This window comes from Oncorhynchus masou, chromosome 30 (assembly GCF_036934945.1).
Source record: "Oncorhynchus masou masou isolate Uvic2021 chromosome 30, UVic_Omas_1.1, whole genome shotgun sequence".
In the NCBI taxonomy this organism is placed as follows: Eukaryota; Metazoa; Chordata; class Actinopteri; order Salmoniformes; family Salmonidae; genus Oncorhynchus; species Oncorhynchus masou.
Genome location: NC_088241.1, coordinates 54,972,943 through 54,988,468, shown reverse-complemented (window position 1 = coordinate 54,988,468; position 15,526 = coordinate 54,972,943). Strand labels below are relative to the sequence as shown.

Here is a 15,526-nt window from a genome sequence, read left to right as displayed (position 1 = left end):
AAACAAATTACACAAAAAATAAGGCCCATGATTTCACTTTAGAGCGAGTGTCATCACACAGCACAGCCTTTTAGGTAAAGTTGAGGTCAGGTCCATTATTGTCTATGCACCCAAGGGGGAAAAGAGGTTGGGCCATCCTAGAAATGTTTTATATAATATAAAATAATATATGCCATTTAGCAGACGCTTTCATGCAAAGCGACTTACAGCCATGCGTGCATACATTTATACGTATGGATGGTCCACTATCCTGGTGTTGCAATGCTCTACCTAGATGCATGACAAGTTTATAAATGCTTTGTGAAGCCTCAATTCAATATACTTTATAAATACTTTATTAAACTTATGCCACCCTTTTATGTCATATTTTACATAGTGGGATATGTCACATTTGACATAGGTGGTTATGTCAGACAGTTATGCCACATTTATAAACCCTTTATAGAGCATGACATACGGTTATAGATGATTTGTGACACATTTATGTAGTGTTTATGAAGGCTTTATGAAGGTTTTATGAAGCTTTTATAAGCTGCACGTGTCACGCCCTGGTCGTAGTATATTGTGTTTGTCTTTATTTATTTGGTCAGGCCAGGGTGTGACATGGGTTTATTGTGGTGTGTTTTGTCATGGGGTTTTGTTAGGTATTGGGTGTGTGGCTTAGTGGGGGTATTTAGCATAGTCTATGGCTGCCTGGAGTGGTTCTCAATCAGAGGCAGGTGTTTATCGTTGTCTCTGATTGGGAACCATATTTAGGCAGCCATATTCTTTGAGTATTTCGTGGGTGATTGTTCCTGTCTCTGTGTTTGTTGTCACCAGATAGGCTGTATAGGTTTTCACGTTCCGTTTGTTGTTTTTATATTGTTCGTTTTCATCGTCATTAAACATGTCTCAAAAATACCACTCTGCATTTTGGTCCGACTCTCTTCCACCAGACGAAAGCCGTTACAGCACGTCATTTAAAGCGGGGCCATATTGGTGAAAGCATTCTATCAAAAACATATATGCCCCAGGTGTTTCTGGAAAACATAGATGATAATAATACAGATGTGATGTCTGCTTGGGAGAGCAGTGATACATCATTGGGACAGCTAATGTAATTGCATCCGTACAGTGTAACATACAGGCTGTAAACTGGACCTTTAAACAGATCAGCTCTCTGTCTTTCTCTCTGTCTCTCTCTTTATCGCTCTTTCTTTCTTCTCTCTCTCTCTCTCTCTCTCTCTCTCTCTCTCTCTCTCTCTCTCACTCTCTCTCGCTCACTTGCTCACTCATACACACACGCAAACACATACGCACGCACACACACACACACAGACTTCACACCCAGGTGAAGGGCTTAATGAATCACCTGTCAGGGTAACCTGCTAATGAGTGATTTTCAGTATAAAGATGCACATAAACAGAGAATAACCATACGCTTTCACTCTCCACACACACACAGTGTTCAGCCCCCTGTGTTCCTATTTCTTTGATGGTTTAAAGCACGTTGTGCCCAATGGCACACACACTAAGTCACTCGTATAGTATATGCCCACTTTCTCTTTCAAAAAGAAACTCAGACACGCGCACACTCTCACACACACGGATACAAAGAAACAGACACACACACGCACGCAGAGCGTCTTACCTGTCAATGCTGATAGCACACAGGTTGAGAATGCTGGCGGTACACATCATGACATCCAAGGTGACAAAGATGTTACAGTACATCCTGCTGAAGAGCCACGCCCCTCCGACCACCTGGACAGGTAACGCAGGGTCACACGACACACACATTCACACAGCTTCATCAGTATCATCATGATTATCATCATTTTCCATATCAATCATCATTCTTCATAATCAACAACACACATCAAATAAATTATTTTCTCTCTCTCTTTTCCTCCCTCTCTCTTTTGCTCCCTCCCTCTCTCCCTCTCTCTTTCTCTGTCCAATTATGCCACCCACGTTCAAACCCTTGAAAGTACAATTACACAGTCCCAGTTCCAGCCTGCCTCACCCAGATAGATAGTGCTGCTCAGACACGCCTTCCCTTAGGTGCTATAATACGTGATAACAACTGTCTGACAGAGATAAATGTGTTCTGAGCTGCAGCGCCTGACATATCCCCCCCCCCCCCTCCATCCACATGCATCCTTCCTATCCTCTAATTCAGGTAATCCCAAACGGGGGTACGCGAACCCCCAGGGGTACGCGCATTTCCGTCGGGGGTACGCCAAATAAAAATGTGATGCAAGTTTAAAAAAAAAAAAAAAAATACGCTACCGGTCAGAAGTTTTAGAACACCTACTCATTCAAGGGTTTATCTTTATTTTTACTATTTTCTACATTGTAGAATAATAGTGAAGACATCAAAACTATGAAATAACACATATAGAATCATGTAGTAACCAAAAAAGTGTTAAACAAATCAAGATATATGTTATATTTGAGATTCATCAAATCGCCACCCTTGGCCTTGATGACAGATTTGCACCCGCTTGGAATTCTCTCAACAGCTTCATGAGGTAGTCACCTGGAATGCATTTCAATTAACAGGTGTGCCTTGTTAAACGTTTATTTGTGGAATTTCTTTACTTCTTAATGCGTTTGAGCCAATCAGTTGTGTTGTGACAAGGTGGGGGGTATACAGAAGATAGCCCTATTTGATAAAGACCAATTCAATATTATGGCAAGAACAGCTCAAATAAGCAAAGAAAAATGACAGTCCATCATTACTTTAAGACATGAACGCAAAAACCATCAAGCAATATAATGAAACTGGCTCTCATGAGGACAGCCACAGGAATGGAAGACCCAGAGTTACCTCTGCTGCAGAGGATAAATTCATTAGAGTTACCAGCCTCAGAAATTGCAGCCCAAATAAATGCTTCACAGAGTTCAAGTAACAGACATCTCAACATCAACTGTTCAGAGGAGACTGTGTGAATCAGGCCTTCATGGTCGAATTGTTGCAAAGAAATCACAACTAAAGGACACCAATAAGAAGAAGAGACTTGCTTGGGCCAAGAAACACAAGCAATGGACATTAAACCAGTGGAAATGTATCCTTTGGTCTGGAGTCCAAATTTGAGATGTTTGTTTCCAACCGCTGTGTCTTCGTGAGACAGGTTGTGGGTGAACTAAATCTGCATGTGTATTTCCCACCGTGAAGCATGGAGAAGGAGGTGTTATGGTGTGGGGGTGCTTTGCTGGTGACACTTTCTGTGATTTACTTAGACTTCAAGGCACACTTAACCAGTATGGGTACCACAGCATTCTGCATCAATACACCATCCCATCTGGTTTGTGCTTAGTGGGACTATCATTTGTTTTTCAACAGGACAATGACCCAACACACCTCCAGGCTGTGTAAGGGCTATTTTACCAAGAGGGAGAGTGATGGAATTCTGCATCAGATGACCTGGCCTGCACAATCCCCCGACCTCAACCAAATTGAGATGGTTTGGGGTGAGTCAGACCGCAGAGTGAAGGAAAAGCAGCCAACAAGTGCTCAACATATGTGGGAACTCCTTCAAGACTGTTGGAAAAGCATTCCAGGTGATGCTTGATGAGAGAATGCCAAGAGTGTGCAAACCTGTCATCAAGGCAAAGGGTGGCTATTTGAAGATGTGTTTAATACTTTTTTGGTTTCTACATGATTCCATATGTGTTATTTCATAGTTTAGATGTCTTCACTATTATGGGGCGGCAGGGTAGCCTAGTGGTTAGAGAGTTGGATTAGTGAACAAAAGGTTGCAAGTTCAAATCCAAAACAGATAGCCTAGTCAAATTATGAATATCCAATCACATTAACCGTTACTCTCTCACGGGAATTCCACTAACAGTCCTTATGTAACCAAACGTAGCTGCTGCTCATTCCATTTATGATAAATGGTTAAAAGAAAGTAAGGCCCGTGTCCATAGAAACACATACCAGCTCTACAGATAGTACTGCTAGTACCAGCAGCTCTACACCTGCACCTGTCAACGACACAAGTTGGTCTGCTTCCACGAGCACATCCAATGTTAGCATCAGTAATTTTACATTTGTGGTTAGCCCAGCTAGCATGGACACTGACAGTTGTGAATCAGTTGCAGCCCTTCGGCTACCCGGGAAAGCACCGAACAACAAACAGGGACGTTGAACCATCGAAGAGGCACAAATATGATAACTACATTTGTTTGGAGTTCACTTATATTGGGAGTAGTGCCTTTCCTCAGCCACAGTGTGTTATATGTCCAAAAGTAGTATCTCACAACTCGATGAAACCTTCACTCTTGCTCAGACATTTAGAAACAAAACATTCCAATTTAAAAAATAAGCCACGGGAGTTTTTTGAGTGAGAATTAAGACGAATTACGAGTAGTAAGACATGTATAAAACCAACAGATACCATTAATAAGAAGGGGCTAGAAGCGTCTTATATGGTGAGCTACCAAGTGGCTAGGACAGGCAAGCCCCATGCTATTGTGGTGGACTTAATTCTTCCTGTTGTCAAAAATTGTGAATAACTCACCACAGGTTAATGAGAAGGGTGTGCTTGAAAGGATGCACATAACTCTTTAATGTTGGGTTGTATTGGAGAGAGTCTCAGTCTTAAATCATTTTCCACACACAGTCTGTGCCTGTATTTAGTTTTCATGCTAGCGAGGGCCGAGAATCCACTCTCACATACGTACGTGGTTGCAAAGGACATCAGTGTCTTAACAGTGCGATTTTCCAAGGCAGGATACTCTGAGCACAGCCCAATCCAGGAATCTGTCAGTGGCTTCTGATTAAATTACATTTTCACAGAACCGCTTATTGCAATTTCAATGAGTCTCTCTTGTTCAGTTATCGGTAAGTGGAATGGAGGCAGGGCATGAAAGGCATAACGAATCCAGTTGTTTGTGTCATCCGTTTCGGGAAAGTACCTGCGTAATTGCACACCCAACTCACTCAGGTGCTTTGCTATATCACATTTGACATTGTCCGTAAACTTGATGGAAAGACCTGTGTGTTGTCCTTGTTGATGCAGACAGAGAAGAGCTCCAACTTCTTAATCATAGCCTCAATTTTGTCCCGCACATTGAATATAGTTGCGGAGAGTCCCTGTAATCCTAGATTCAGATCATTCAGGCGAGAGAAAAAACATCCAGATAGGCCAGTAGTGTGAGAAACTCGTCATCAAGCAGTAAGTTAACTACTGAGGTAATTATGATTCAAGACTCTCTATAGGCCAGGCTTGTGTCTGCTTCTCATTATGACACTGTTGATTGTCATGGAACCCAAACAGCTGTTACAGTGCTCTATTTTCACTTAACTCTCTTAAATAATGTATATTTTCTCAACTCCACATGGATGAGGTTATAGAGAAATCTGACCCTGGTTCAGGCCTTAGGTGCAGCGTTGCGAGTTGAGTTTGCAATAGCACCCTGTGCCTCTTGCCCGACCCTGAATTGAATCATGACCAACGATTATCCCTCACGTCCTCCCTCTTGACCAATTCAAAATGAACACATCAACACTTTATCATCCTCCAGTCCCCCAAGCCAAGAATTATATCTAATGGACGAAACAACCCCCACTGACTATAACTCTCTAAATTCATTTCAGTAACACTCCTAACAGGGGACAATTATGTGGAGCATATAGAAGATAAAACATTCTTAGAAGCAATAGGCATCAATATCTTCCAGCCACTCACAGTCACTGAATGTATCACCACACCCCTCACACCCTATAAGGGAGAAACTCAAAGTAATAACATGATCATCTCCCTGTCCTATCCTTCCTCCATCTCCCTGTCCTATCCTTCCTCCATCTCCCTGCCCTATCCTTCCTCCATCTCCCTGTCCTATCCTTCCTCCATCTCCCTGTCCTATCCTTCCTCCATCTCCCTGTCCTATCCTTCCTCCATCTCCCTGTCCTATCCTTCCTCCATCTCATTGCCCTATCCTTCCTCAATCTCCCTGTCCTATCCTTCCTCCATCTCCCTGTCCTATCCTTCCTCCATCTCCCTGTCCTATCCTTCCTCCATCTCCCTGTCCTATCCTTCCTCCATCTCCCTGTCCTATCCTTCCTCCATCTCCCTTCCTCCATCTCCCTGTCCTATCCTTCCTCCATCTCCCTGTCCTATCCTTCCTCCATCTCCCTGTCCTATCCTTCCTCCATCTCCCTTCCTCCTCCATCTCCCTGTCCTATCCTTCCTCCATCTCCCTCCATCCTTCCTCCATCTTCCTGCCCTATCCTTCCTCCATCTCCCTGTCCTATCCTTCCTCCATCTCCCTGCCCTATCCTTCCTCCATCTCCCTGTCCTATCCTTCCTCCATCTCCCTGTCCTATCCTTCCTCCATCTCCCTGTCCTATCCTTCCTCCATCTCCCTGTCCTATCCTTCCTCCATCTCCCTGTCCTATCCTTCCTCCATCTCCCTGTCCTATCCTTCCTCCATCTCCCTGTCCTTCCTCCATCTCCCTCCATCTCCCCATGTCCTATCCTTCCTCCATCTCCCTGTCCTATCCTTCCTCCATCTCCCTGTCCTATCCTTCCTCCATCTCCCTGTCCTATCCTTCCTCCATCTCCCTGCCCCTTCCTCCATCCTTCCTCCATCTATCCTCCATCTCCCTGCCCTATCCTTCCTCCATCTCCCTGTCCTATCCTTCCTCCATCTCTTTGCCCTATCCATCCTCCATCTCCCTGTCCTATCCTTCCTCCATCTCCCTGTCCTATCCTTCCTCCATCTCCCTGTTCTATCCTTCCTCCATCTCTTTGCCCTATCCTTCCTCTATCTCTCACATGTACAGTGAATTCGGGAAGGTATTCAGACCCCTTCCCTTATTACACATTTTGTTACGTTACAGCCTTATTTTAAAATGGACAAAATGATTTTTCCCCTCATCAATCTACACACAATACCACATAATGACAAAGCGAAAATAGGTTTCAAAATAAATAAATAAATAAATAATTTACATTTAAACTGAGCTCAGGTATATCCTGTTTCCATTAATCATCCTTGATATACGTTTCTACAACTTGATTGGAGTCCACCTGTGGTAAGATCAATTGATTGGACATGATTTGGAAAGATAAATATACGTCTATATAAGGTTGACAGTATATGTCAGAGCAAATACCAAGCCACGAGGTCAAAAGAATTGTCTGTAGAGCTCCGAGACAGGATTGTGTCAAGAAAGACTACCCAAAAATGTCTGCTGCATTGAAGGTCCCCAAGAACACAGGGACCTCTATCATTCTTAATGGGAAGAAGTTTGGAACCACCAAGACTCTTCCTGGAGCTGGCCACCCGGCCAAACTGAGCAAATGGGGGAGAAGGGCCTTGGTCAGGGAGGTAACCAAGAACCTGATGGTCACTCTGACAGAGCTCCAGAGTTCCAATGTGGAGATGGGAGAAACTTCCAGAGGGCCAACCATCTCTGCAGCACTCTACCAATCAGGCCTTTATGGTAGAGTGGGCAGACAGAAGCCACTCCTCAGTAAAAGGCACATGACAGTCCGCTAGGAGTTTGCCAAAAGGCACCTAAAGGACTCAGACCATGAGAAACAAGATTCTCTGGTCTGATGAAATCAATATTGAACTCTTTGACCTAAATCCGAAATGTCACATCTGGAGGAAACCTGACACCATCCCTACGGTGAAGCATGGTGGTGGCAGCATCATGCTCTGGGGATGTTTTTCAGAGGCAGGTACTAGGAGACTAGTCAGGATCGAGGGAAACATGAACGGAGCAAAGTACAGAGAGATCCTTAATGAAAACTTGCTACAGAGCACTCTGGACCTCAGACTGGGGCGAAGTTTCACCTTCCAACAGGACAACGACCCTAAGCATACAGCACACAGAGACCTGAAAATAGCTGTGCAGCGACGCTCCCCATCCAACCTGACCGAGAGGATCTGTAGAGAAGAATTTTGAGAAACTCCCCAAATACAGGTGCGCCATGCTTGTAGCATCATACTCAAGAAGACTCGAGGCTGTAATTGCTACCAAAGGTGCTTCAACAAAGTACTGAGTAAAGGGTCTGAATACTTATGTAAATGTGATATTTCCGTTTTAATATATATATTTTTTTTACATATTTGCAAACATTTCGAAAAACCTGTTTTTGCTTTGTCATTATGGGGTATTGTGTGCAGATTGATGAGGGAAAAAAACTATTCAATACATTTTAGAATAAGGCTGTAACGTAACGAAATGTGGAAAAGTCAAGGAGTCTGAATACTTTCAGAATGCACTGTATTTCATTGAAAAGAATGAAAACTATAGGTGAACACATCCCCTCCCCTTCCTCTCAATCCCAAAGCCATCCAGTGTCACAAACGGTCTCTCTTTCAGTAGTTTATATAACATGAGTAGGTCTGAGGAGTGTTTCTAACCCTGGGACCTGACCAAGAAAAACATCCCTAAACATTCCCAACGGACATTCCCAACGGACATTCCCAACAGACATTCCCAACGGACATTCCCAACAGACATTCCCAACGGACATTCCCAACAGACATTCCCAACAGACATTCCCAACAGACATTCCCAACGGACATTCCCAACAGACATTCCCAACGGACATTCCCAACAGACATTCCCAACGGACATTCACGCCAATTACAATAGGACATTCCCAACAGACATTCCCCCCAACCTATCCCTGGTCCACCCATTCACGCCAATTACAATAGGAGTTGGCAAGACCACCACCATCCCTGCTCCGAACCTGCTTTATCTCCTAATACCCTCCCTCCCCAACCTATCCCTGGTCCCGACCACACAGGTCGACCCTCACCTCCAAATACCCTCCCTCCCCAACTTATCCCTGTCACCCCCACCCAGTGGACCCTCACCTCCAGGTATACGGCCCAGGGCATGACAAGCGAGGCCACCAGCAGGTCAGCTACAGCCAGGCTCACCACTAGGTAGTTGGTGGTGGTCTGTAGGGACCTCTCCCGCACCACAGCCAGACACACCAGCACGTTGCCAAACACGATGGCCAGGATGAGCAGGGAGTACAGCATGGCATAGTAGTTACGCTCCGTATCCTCCTCCCAACCACTAGAAGAATTCCACTGGAGGCGGAGGTCTTCCGGAACCTGTTCCGAGTCATTCCAGATGAAGCGTTCAGAGCCGCTAAACATCGCCATGGTGACGTCCCGGTGACATGAGAGAAGGGCTGGGTGAGAGACCTGCATGGGAGAGAGGGACATAGCTTGAGCTGATATCTATCACATGACAACTACTAAGACAAAAAACCTTCCATACTGTACATGTGATATAAGATGTAATCCTCATAGGGAAACCCTGAGTCACATGCACATCTAATCTGATACATCCCCATGACCAATATACACCTTCCTATCCTCTGGGTTCCAGTGAGACACTACATCAGGCTGCCTCTTCCAGATATGACCATACTGTATGGTTCAGAGCTGCCTGCTCTCTGCATATCATCACTAATGTGACCTCTATGTACAAGACAGACAGGACCAGTATCTGTGTCTGCAGTGTGACATACTGGATGTATGTGGGATGTATCTAATGATGGCATGTTTTAGCCTTAATACTAATAAGTGGACAAATAAAGTTGAGGACATGTTCTTTGAATCTGATTATCCACTTTGCATTGAATAATTGGTACTTGGCCAAAGCAGTAGGTTAGCTACTGAGGTAATTATGATTCAATACTCTCTATAGGCCAGGCTTGTGTCTGCTTCTCACTATGACATTGTTGATTGTCATGGAACCCAAACAGCTGTCACTGTGCACTATTTTCACTTAACTCTCTTAAATAATGTATATTTTCTCGGTTATAGGGAAATATGACCCTGGTTCAGACCGTAGGTGCAACGTTGTGAGGTGAGTTTGCAATACACCCTGTGCCTCTCGCCCGACCCTGAATGGAACCATGACCAACGATCATCCCTCACATCCTCCCTCTTGACCAATTCAAAATAATCACATCAACATGAGAGGTTTTACAGCTTAATGTCATAGATGTGAATCTGAGGAGCAGAGAGCACTGCGACAGAGAGCACTGCAACAGAGAGCACTGCAACAGAGAGCACTGCAACAGAGAGCACTGCAACAGAAAGTACTGTACAAGAGAGCACTACAGATAAGAGCACTGCAACAGAGAGCACTGCAACAGAGAGCACTGCAACAAAGAGCACTGCAGCAGAGAGCACTGCATCAGAGAGCACTGCAAAAAAGAGCACTGCAACAGAGAGCACTGCAACAGAGAGCACTGCAACAGAGAGCACTGCAGCAGAGAGCACTGCAACAGAGAGCACTGAATTTAATAAAACATTTTATTTAACTAGGCAAGTCAGTTAAGAACTAATTCTTATTTACAGTGATGGCCTACCCTGGCCTAACCCGGACGACACTGGGCCAATTGTGTGCCGCCCTATGGGACTCCCAATCACAGCCGGATGTGATGTAGCCTGGATTCAAACCAGGGACTGCATTGACGCCTCTTGCACTGAGATGCAGTGCCTCAGACCGCTGCACCACTTGGGAGCCCATAGAGCGCACGGCAACAGAGAACACTGCTGCAAAGAGCACTGTAACAGAGAGAACTACAGCAGACCCAAACGGTTGGAACAATCATCAATTTAATCTTACTGCAAAAGTATTCCCTCTTTAATATGAGGAGTTCCTCGTCATTCCCTCACAGTAAATAGCTGTGGATTATTGCTTGTATTAAATGGCTACAACGCTAAATTGAAACATGTTAATCTAATGCAGTCATGTCATTGATTATTGCCTTTGGCCTGTTACGGTAAACCCTCTCCATCAGAGAGAGCTAATAACTCCCAAGCTGCTGTTTTGAGTGGTCTGGGTCCTATCTCTCTCTCACTCACTCTCTCTCTCACACTCTCTAGCTCTCTCTGGCTATGGTCCCTGTCATCATCCCTCCCTATCTTCATCCCTTCACCCACTTCTCTCCATCAATTCCCCCTACCCTTCTCCTATTCATGGCTGGACTCCAGGTATCAGCAACATGGTAATGCCTATACCTGTACAGTCCAAATCCCTGCTCCATGCATAACATACCTTTGTTATGCAATGGTTGACACTTGTACCTGGCCCTGTGGTAGGTAGATTATGCTAACCTACAAATACCTTCCAGCCACATTAATTTAACCTATCCAGACCTTTCAGATCAGCAGGGGGAGTGTACAAGGGCCACTCCTCTCACCTCATCTCTTGTCTCCTCTCCTTCCCTCCCCTCCTTTCACATTCCCTCTTCTCCTCATGTTTCATTGTCCCAGAGCTCCCACTACTCCCTACAATACTAACCTGGTTGTCCCAGACTCCCTCCTGTGTCTCCTCCTCTCTACAGCTGTAATGATGGACTCAGCTCTATTCTCAATCCCTCTGTATTCCCTCAACATTTACTCTCTATCCCTCTATATCTATGTTCTACTTCCTGATGCTACACATACACAGTACCTTCAGAAAGTATTCACACCCCTTAACTCCACATGTTGTTGTGTTACAGCCTGAATTCAAAATTGATTCAATTTGTTGTTTTTTTACTCACCCATCTACACACAATAGATACCCCATAATGACAAAGTGAAAACATGTTTTTGTGCAAACGTATTGAAAATTAAATAGAGAAATATTTCATTGGACATACCTACTCATTCAAGGTTTTTTACATTTTTTTAAATAATTTTCTACATTGTAGAATAATAGTGAAGACATCAAAACTATGACATAACACAAATGGAATCATCTAGCAACTAAAAAAGTGTTCAATAAATCAAAGTACATTTTATATTTTAAATTCTTCAAAGTAGCCACCCTTTGCCTTTGTAGTGAAAACTCAGGGAGAAAAAGGTGTAGATTCACTTGCAGGGCGCGGCAGCTGTTTATTTCGCAGAAGGCATGAATCGTGGTCACAGACAGGCAATGGTCATACACAGGTAGGCAAACAGGCAGGTGAATCAAAACTAGGACTGAAGGCTATAACTGCTTCTCACAAACGGGCTAGGAAAAAGTTTAGTAGAGTCAAAACAAACAATACCTCACCAAGGCACAAACAGAATGAACTGAACTAAATAAGGAGCTGATAAGACCAGGTGAGTAACTAACACAGTTGAAATGAATGAACAAAAATGAAAGACAGGGCTACGTTATAGAAAACAAAGAAACAGGGCTATGTCCAAGAACACAGCGAAACAGAACTCAAGGTTGACTAAGAAAATAAATACAGAACCTTACAGCCTTGATGACAGCTTCGCACACTCTTGGCATTCTCTCAACCAGCTTCACCTGGAATGCTTTTCCAACAGTCTTGAAGGTGTTCCCACATATGCTGAGCACTTGTTGGCTGCTTTTCCTTCACTCTGCGGTCCAACTCATCCCAAATCATCTCAATTGGGTTGAGGTTGGGTTATTGTGGAGGCCAGGTCATCTGATGCAGCATTGCATCACTCTCCTTCTTGGTCAAATAGCCCTTACACAGCCTGGAGGTGTGTTGGGTCATTGTCCTGTTGAAAAACAAATGATAGTCCCACTAAGTACAAAACAGATAGGATGCTATATCGCTGCAGAATGCTGTGATAACCAGCATGGCTAAGTGTGCTTTGAATTCTAAATAAATCACCAAAAGTGTCACCACCAAAGCACCTCAACACCATCACACCTCCTCCTCCATGCTTCACGGTGGGAACATCACATCGGAGATTATACGTTCATCTACTCTGCGTCTCACAAAGACATGGAGGTTGGAACCAAAAGTCTGAAATTTGGACTCATCAGACCAAAGGACAGTTTTCCACCGGTTTAATGTCTATTGCTTGTATTTCTTGGCCCAAGCAAGTCTCTTATTATTATTGGTGTCCTTTAGTTGTGGTTTCTTTGCAGCAATTCAGCCATGAAGGCCTGATTCACACAGTCTCCTCTGAACAATTGATGTTGAGATGTGTCTGTTACTTGAACGCTGTGAAGCATTTATTTGGGCTGCAATGTCTGAGGCTGGTAACTCCAATGAACTTATCCTTTGCATCAGAGGTAACTCTGGGTCTCCCTTTCCTGTGGCGGTCCTCATGAGAATCAGTTTCATCATAGCGCTTGATGGTTTTTGCGACTGCACTTGAAGAAACTTTCAAAGTTCTTGAAATTTTCCGAATTGACTGACCTTCATGTCTTAAAGTAATGATGGACTGTCATTTCTCTTTGCTTACTTGAGCTGTTCTTGCCATAATATGGACTTGGTCTTTTACCAAATAGGGCCAGCTTCTGTTCAGCTTCAGCCCTACCTTGTCACAACACAACTGATTAGCTCAAACGCATTAAGAATCAAATAAATTCCACAAATGAACATTTTAACAAGGCATACCTGTTAATTGAAATGCATTTCAGGTGACTACCTCATGAAGCTGATTGAGAGAATGCCAAGATTATACAAAGTTGGCAAAGGGTGGCTATTTTGAAGAATCTCAAATATAAAATATATCTTGATTTGTTTAACACTTTTTTGCTTACTGCATGATTCCATATGTGTTATTTCATACTTTTGATGTCTTCACTATTATTCTACAATGTAGAAAATAGTAAAAATAAAGAAAATCCTAGAATGAGTAGATGAGTACTATAAGTATTCACACCCATGAGAAAATATTTTGCAGAAGCACCTTTGGTGGCGATTTCAACTGTGACCCTTTTGGGGTAAGTCTCTAAGAGCTTTTCACACCTTGATTGTACAACATTTGCTAATTATAATTTTTTCTTTCTTCAAATTCCGTCAAGTTTATTGTTGATCATTGCTCGACAATCATTTTCAAGTCTTGCCATAGATTTTGTTTTAACAAAAAGGGAGGTCTAGGGGGGGGTGTCTAGTTTTGGTGGCGGCTCTGGTGGGGGGCGAAGTACCCGCTCATCCTGCGGATCCCAGCCATGGACCCAGGCTGGACACTGTGCCTGGACTGGACCTAGGCGCAGGGGAAAGCTCCAGCCATGGACCCAGGCTGGACACTGTGCCTGGACTGGACCTAGGCGCAGGGGAAAGCTCCAGCCATGGACCCAGGCTGGACACTGTGCCTGGACTGGACCTAGGCGCAGGGGAAAGCTCCAGCCATGGACCCAGGCTGGACACTGTGCCTGGACTGGACCTAGGCGCAGGGGAAAGCTCCAGCCATGGACCCAGGCTGGACACTGTGCCTGGACTGGACCTAGGCGCAGGGGAAAGCTCCAGCCATGGACCCAGGCTGGACACTGTGCCTGGACTGGACCTAGGCGCAGGGGAAAGCTCCAGCCATGGACCCAGGCTGGACACTGTGCCTGGACTGGACCTAGGCGCAGGGGAAAGCTCCAGCCATGGACCCAGGCTGGACACTGTGCCTGGACTGGACCTAGGCGCCAGGGGCTGGAAAGCTCCAGCCATGGACCCAGGCTGGACACTGTGCCACTGTGCTGGGCTGGACCTAGGCGCAGGGGAAAGCTCCAGCCATGGAGCAGGACTGGACACTGTGCCTGGACTGGACCTAGGCGCAGGGGAAAGCTCCAGCCATGGACCCAGGCTGGACACTGGATGCCATGTTTAGACTGGGCATCAGCGCTGGACCTAGGGGGGAAAGCTCCGGCCATGGACCCAGGCTGGACACTGTGTTGGACCTAGGCGAACCGCCATGGACCCAGGCTGACTGTCCTGAACTGGACCTAGGAGGATCACTGTGCCTGGACTGGACCTAGGCGCAGGGAAAGCTGCCATGGACCCAGGCTGGACACTGTGCCTGGACTGGACCTAGGCGCAGGTTCCGCCATGGACCCAGGCTGGACCACTGGACCTAGGCGCAGGGGAAAGCTCCAGCCATGGACCCAGGCTGGACACTGGCCTGGACTGGACCTAGGCGCAGGGGAAAGCTCCAGCCATGGAGGTGGACACTGTGCCGGGACTGGACCTGGACCGTCCATGGAGCAGGAGGTTCCGGACTGGGAACTGGCCTTGGAGCTGTGGACCCCGGGGAAGTCTCCGGCCATGGAGCTGGAGGTTTGGACTGGGAACTGTGGACCGTCTCAGGAGGTTCCGGACCGTGGACCATCGCTCTGGACTGGGACCTGTCGCCGGAAGCTCTGGACTGGGCACTGTCGCAGGAAGCTTTGGACTGGGCACTGACCCCGGAAGCTCTGGACTGGGAACTGTCACTGTCGCAGGAAGCTCTGGACTGGGAACTGTTGCCGGAAGCTCTGGACTGGGAACTGTCGCCGGAAGCTCTGGACTGGGAACTGTCGCCGGAAGCTCTGGACTGGGGCTCGTCGCAGGCAGCCTGGTGCGTGGGGCCGACACTGGTGTTACCGGGCTGGTGACACCCACCTCAGGGCGAGCACGAAGAGCAGGCACAGGACGTACTGGACTGGGAGACACACCTCAGGGCGAGCGCGAAGAGCAGGCACAGGACGTACTGGACTGGGGAGGTGCACTGGGCAAGCACCGGACTAGACACGACTTCAGCATGCACAGGACGGACTGGGAGACTGGACTGGGGAGGACTGGGGAGGCGCACTGGAGGCCTGATACGTGGGGCTAGTACAGGT

The 15,526-nt window shown here is 45.9% G+C and overlaps 1 protein-coding gene across 1 annotated transcript in view; it reads right to left on the bottom strand.

Annotated features, from left to right (window-relative positions):
- drd3 (dopamine receptor D3) overlaps positions 1-9,123 on the bottom strand; it is a 33,983-nt gene extending 24,860 nt beyond the window's left edge. The window contains exons 1-2 of the mRNA XM_064949916.1: positions 8,827-9,123; positions 1,631-1,743 (exon numbers count right to left, since the gene is read on the bottom strand). Coding sequence (XP_064805988.1) covers positions 1,631-1,743; positions 8,827-9,123 — 410 coding nt within the window. The remainder of the gene's footprint in view (positions 1-1,630; positions 1,744-8,826) is intronic.
- Positions 9,124-15,526: the final 6,403 nt, after the last annotated feature.